This window comes from Dermacentor andersoni, chromosome 9, assembly GCF_023375885.2.
Source record: "Dermacentor andersoni chromosome 9, qqDerAnde1_hic_scaffold, whole genome shotgun sequence".
In the NCBI taxonomy this organism is placed as follows: domain Eukaryota; kingdom Metazoa; phylum Arthropoda; class Arachnida; order Ixodida; family Ixodidae; genus Dermacentor; species Dermacentor andersoni.
The window spans coordinates 127,900,887-127,906,886 of NC_092822.1; the positions used below are offsets into that span (position 1 = coordinate 127,900,887).

Here is a 6,000-nt window from a genome sequence, read left to right on the forward strand (position 1 = left end):
TCATGAACGGTAATTCTTGCCGTGCACATCCCAGTCGGCGTAATCAGGTGTCCTCCAGCGGTGCGAATTTGAGGGCCTTCCCATGCAGTCTTAACTTTCCTCAACTGGGCGGCGATGGGTCCACTCATGACGGAGTAATCGGCTCCTGTATCTACTAAGGCGGTGACTGCGTGGCCGTCGAGAAGCACGTCGAGGTCGGTGGTTCTTTGTCTTGCGTTACAGTTAGGTCTCGGCGTCGGATCACGGCTGCGTCGTGTTGAACTGAAGCTTGAACGTCGCGTCGTCAAGTCGTCTTTCCTCGGTGTAGTCTTGGCTTCCTGACTTCGTCGGGACGGCGGCGTGTCGTCATTAGGTCGTGGAGATGGTTTCTTCGTCGTCTTCGTCGGCGGCGGAGGATCTTCGTCACTTCGACGAACAGCAACCGCACCTCCATCGGTTGCTGCTTTTAGTTTTCCGGATACGGGCTCGCTGACCGGCCCCGGGCTGGGCCAGTGTATGGTCGGCGCTGCGGCGACAGGTAGCGGCCTGGTGATGGCGAACGCGACGGTCGTCGAGAGCTCCACTGAGTAGCGGCGAGGTAGTCTGCGATATCGCGGGGGCGTTCACCTTGCTGCGGGCGCGGAGCGTTAACGGCGAATCCTCGCAGTCCCAGGTCGCGGTATGGGCATCGGCGGTACACATGGCCGGCTTCCCCGCAGTGGTAGCAGAGCGGGCGGTGGTCAGGAGCGCGCCAAACGTCTGTCTTCCTCGCGTAGGTGCGCTGGGCGACGGGTGGGCGTGCTGGCGGCGGCGGCGGCGGACGACGGAATTGCGTCGTTGCAGGGCCCTGGCGTGGTCCCGGAGGGGGACCTTGACGGCGTGCGACGGCGGCGTAAGTCATCGTTTCTGGCTGGGGCTGCGGTAATTGAGGTTGCACCTCAGGAACCCCAAGCGATCGCTGAACCTCATCTTTCACGATGTCAGCGATCGAAGCTACTTGAGGCTGCGACGAAGGCAGGACCTTGCGCAGTTCTTCGCGCCCAATGGCCCTGATGGTCTCTTGAAGGTCGTCCGAACCCAGTTCCTGGATGGCATACTGCGGCGTGTGCCCCTGGCGGTTATATTGCCGGGTGCGCATCTCCAGAGTTTTCTCGATTGTCGATGCCTCTGCAGGAAACTCAGCCACAGTCTTCGGTGGGTTACGAATAAGTCCGGCGAAAAGGTCTGGCTTGACGCCGCGCATCAGGAAGCGAACTTTTTTCTCCTCCGACATTTCCGGGTCGGCGTGCCGGAAAAGACGGGCCATCTCCTCCGTGAAGATCGCGATCGTCTCGTTTGGCAGCTGCACTCTGGTTTCTAGTAGAGCTTGGGCTCGCTCTTTTCGCACGACGCTTGTAAACGTGTGCAAGAAGCCGCTTCGGAAAAGGTCCCACGTCGTTAAGGTGGCTTCCCGATTCTCGAACCACGTCCTGGCGGTGTCTTCCAATGCGAAATAGACATGCCGCAGCTTGTCGTCGCTGTCCCAACTGTTAAACTTAGCGACCCTCTCATACGTTTCGAGCCAGGTTTCCGGGTCCTCGAATGTTGATCCGCGGAACGTCGGAGGTTCCCTGGGCTGCTGCAGCACGATGGGGGACGCTGGGGCTGCCATTGGGGTTGCCTTGTCCACAATCTTCTTGGTCTTCTCAGGTAGAAGTCCGTGCTGCGGGGGCAGCTGTTGAAGACGGCGGCTTGCTCGATGCTCCGGGACTACGTTGGTGTTCTCTTTGCGGACCGGGCTTGGATCACGGCTTGTCGGGGGCGTCCGGTACATGAACGAAAAGCACCTCCACCAGATGTCACGTGGTGGTGACGTTAAGAACACAGTAGCAATACTGTGAAGGCAAAACTAGATTTTATTGGGCGAACCTGTGCCCACAAAACAGGCTACACTTATAGCACAACGAAAGCGGCGAACACAGTCGGCGATCGTCGGAAATCTGATCAGCGGGTCAAGCGCGTCGGCTTTTATAGAGCAGTCGTCGAATGTTCCAGACTAATCGTAGGGACCCGCGTGCCTTCCACAAAGTTCTACACCATTCGCGTCACGCGATGAAATCTGATAACACAAGGTTCGGCGACAACAGACAGCCGGATAGAAGCATCGATAACTTTCCAGAAACTTCGGATGCATGCAGGCGCGTCCCGCGCTGTGCGATTACAGTTGTTGAGCGGCGAAACGTGGTCGGCCGATAAAGATAAGCACACGCGTCAATATTCACACTATCAATCACGTGATCGAGAAATGTGCGGAATATAACCAACCCTTTTATATAGCTTTCATTGATTACGAGAAAGCGTTTGATTCAGTCGAAACCTCAGCAGTCATGGAGGCATTACGGAATCAGGGTGTAGATGAGCCGTATGTAAAAATACTGAAAGATATCTATTGCGGCTCCACAGCCACCGTAGTCCTCCATAAAGAAAGCAACAAAATCCCAATAAAGAAAGGCGTCAGGCAGGGAGATACGATTTCTCCAATGCTATTATTCACAGCGTGTTTACAGGAGCTATTCAGAGACTTGGATTGGGAAGAATTGGGGATAAGAGTTAATGGAGAATTCCTTAGTAACTTGCGATTCGCTGATGAGATTGCCTGGCTTAGTAACTCAGGGGACCAATTGCAATGCATGATCACTGACCTGGAAAGCCAAAACAGGAGGGTGGGTCTGAAAATTATTCTGCAGAAAACTAAAGTAATATTTAACAGTCTCGGAAGAGAACAGCAGTTTACTATAGGTAGTGAGGCACTCGAAGGGGTAAGGGAATACATCTACTTAGGGCAGCTGGTGACAGCGGATCCGGATCATGAGACAGAAATAATCAGAAGAATGAGAATGGGCTGGGGTGCGTTTCGCAGGCATTCACAGATCTTGAACAGCAGGTTGCCATTATCCCTCAAGAGAAAAGTGTAACAGTTGTTTCTTACAAGTACTCACCTACGGGGCTGAAACCTGGATGCTTACGAAAAGGGTTCTACCTAAACTGAGGACGGCGCAACGAGGTATGGAAAGAAGAACGATGGTTATAACGTTAAGGGGGGGGGGGATATGAAGGGAGCAGATTGGGTGAGGGAACAAACGCGAGTTAGTGACATCTTAGTTGAAATCAAGAAAAAGAAATGGGCATGGGCAGGGCATGTAATGAGGAGGGAAGATAACGGATGGTCATTAAGGGTTACGGACTGGATACCAAGAGAAGGGAAGCGTAGCAGGGCGCGGCAGAAAGTTAGGTGGGCGGATGAGATTAAGAAGTTTGCACGGACAACATGGCCACAATTAGTACATAGCCGGGGTAGTTGGAGAAGTATGGGAGAGGCCTTTGCCCTGCAGTGGGCGTAACCAGGCTGATGATGATGATTGTGTTCCCATTATTCCCTGTTTAATCCCTCACAACATGACCATGCTTTCACTTGGATGTCTGTCAGTTCTGAAATAATCATAAGCCATTCCACTCAGTGAAGGTGGATGACCAGCGAAGCTGTTAAGCAGTGCACGGAGGTGACACAGAATTTTGACGAAAGGGCAACAAATTTATTGTTGTGATTGGTGGTGACCGTTACGATAGGTACGCACGCACATTCTCGTATCACCTTTGTTATTAAATGCGTAAGCATCCTATGCCGACCGTGTCCGTCACGTAAAGCAATGAATGGCCCATAGGCCCGTAAGCTAGCTAAAAAATTATCTACCTGAGAGTCTACTGATCATGGGGCCTATTGATAACTAATATACAGAAAATGAATATCGAAGCGATGAAACCTATATGCTTTTGCAAGGGATGAAGCAATTTTGCATCAAATTTGGGAGCTGAGGTTTTGCACACGCAAATTTCTTGATGGACACGAAAAATCCATGCAACCCGAGGCGTAAACAGCTTCGCTGTAAAATGAGATGCTTGTGGGTGAATCCAATCATTTTATAGCGTTAGAATGATATGGAGAATCTGGGTACATTTCTGTGGCTACCGTCACCGTGTTCTGTGTAAAGTGCAAGGACGATAACATCGTCGCCGCTCCCCGTATGCTGTATGTGGGAATGAAAGCGTGCCGTCGTCGGTTTATTCCCGCGAGCCCAAGGGAGGAAACCGGATGTTAAGCGTGCCGTGTTCTGTCGCGCGCAAGGCATCGGGGTAAGGGGAGAGGGTTCTATTTTGCCCAGTGCTCTTGGCAGCGCGGGCCTTATGTTAAAAGCAATCTGTGACGCTTTTCCTGCTGAATTCGCGTTGAAACGAGAGGCAGTGCGAAGGTGAATTCGCTTCATGCTGCTGCCGGACTTCCTCATTCCTGCGTTTCGACAGCGAGCATGCACGGTGATCGAGTGAGATGTGTGCATGTTTTCTTGTGCTGGCTTTACACCGTGCTTGCCAATTTAATGAGTAAGCGAACGTCCACAAGTTTATACGGACGATAAACTACTATCCTTGCTTCGTATAGCTCTCTCCTAATTTCGGATCACAATCGATGCCTCGCGTTTCGGGCGAAGCTGTGACTGTTTTGTTGTCATTGCCTTTTAGCTCGCCGATCCTGTCTGGCATCGTCACACAAGCCTCTGTGTGGGCTTTAACAGGACCTATATTTTATGCACCGCAGTGCGATCTGACAATAAAGAATATTAGTATTATTAAATTGGTAATATTTAGATGAACACTATTCAGCAACATCAATTACCAGTACGAGCGCTGAAGCGCAAGCACAATAGGTCTTGGAAACTCAACCAACACTCTCAAGTCACTGTCGTGTGTACTCTATCTCAGGACACATTATAGCTCTCTGAAAGTTTTTTATTGCTATCTTACGATAGCATCGCGCGAAGTAAGTAACAATATTGAAGGAAATGCAAATCAACTCAACCGGTCAGCATGAAATGTTGTCAAAACGCTCACTTCATGTCCCTCACTGTCTGGAAGAGGTCCTTGGCCAGGTTCTTCTGAGTGGACAGCAGCTTTCCATCATCCAGAACTCGCACTCCAAGGAAGAGGGTGGCGTTGGGGACGCGCTGCTGAATGCCCGCGAGGGCCTGCGCCAGGAGTCCGCTCTTCAGAGTGAGGCAATTTGACTAATAAACTTGGCACACCGCAACCAAAATGATAAGCCAATTAATTTGAATTTGTGGCATGCCGTGTGCCGCAGAGACCTAAGGCAACTTTCTGAGGCCGCTTCCTTACCAAAAAAAAAAACCAAAATACAGCAGACATCTATGTGACTGTAACATCACAGCCCATTTCCTTAGAAGCAATTTCATTAACTACATCAATTGGCTGAAATCAAACCACACATCTTAAAACGTTGATACCATATTGCTCGCTGATTTGAAATGTTGTGCTGGTATAACCCTTTCGGGCACAATTGTGAAAACATTTTATCCGTGGCCGTACTTTGCTAACAAACTTTTTACTTTCATTGCACATCAGCCATTATCTCTCTTCAATCTTGAGTAAATTTCATCTTGGTAGCTTTTGAAGTTTTTAGATATAGCCAGCTAATCTCAGTGCCGTCCTTCAAACGGATACACACATTACGCTCTTGCATAAGCAATGCGCTTATGCACAAATTATTTAAAACAAAATCCATAATTATTTCCCAAGGTTTAAACTTCGCCTACTCATCCTCCATAAATTTTCTCTTAGCTTCACCTAATTTAAACAAGCGGCTCGTTTAGCTTCCAGAGACCTCGAAATAGCCAGAAATGAGTATCCCGTTTTCATCCACAAAGAAAACTGAAACTTCCTCTGCTGCTGAAGTGGCGCCCATCGCCACCGAGTAAAAGGTCGCTGCCTCATACAGTTCTTCTACGTAAACAAACCAAGGCACCTGACAAGTTTTTTGTCTAAAGAGTGGCTCCAGCGTCATTACTCGTTTGACAGCTGTTGATCCCTTGTGTCCATCTTCATCGGATTATTTTTCTTGTTAAACTTCATAGGGAGACATGTGCTCTTACCGCAATTTTGTTGAATGCTTCAGTTATAGTCGCTACAGCGCGA

The 6,000-nt window shown here is 49.8% G+C and overlaps 1 protein-coding gene across 1 annotated transcript in view; it reads right to left on the reverse strand.

Moving 5' to 3' along the window:
- Positions 1–5,483, reverse strand: part of LOC126529674 (uncharacterized) — a 72,732-nt gene extending 67,249 nt beyond the window's left edge. Inside the window, exon 1 of the mRNA XM_055069890.2 lies at positions 4,903–5,483. Coding sequence (XP_054925865.1) covers positions 4,903–4,907 — 5 coding nt within the window. The 5' untranslated portion in view covers positions 4,908–5,483. The remainder of the gene's footprint in view (positions 1–4,902) is intronic.
- Positions 5,484–6,000: the final 517 nt, after the last annotated feature.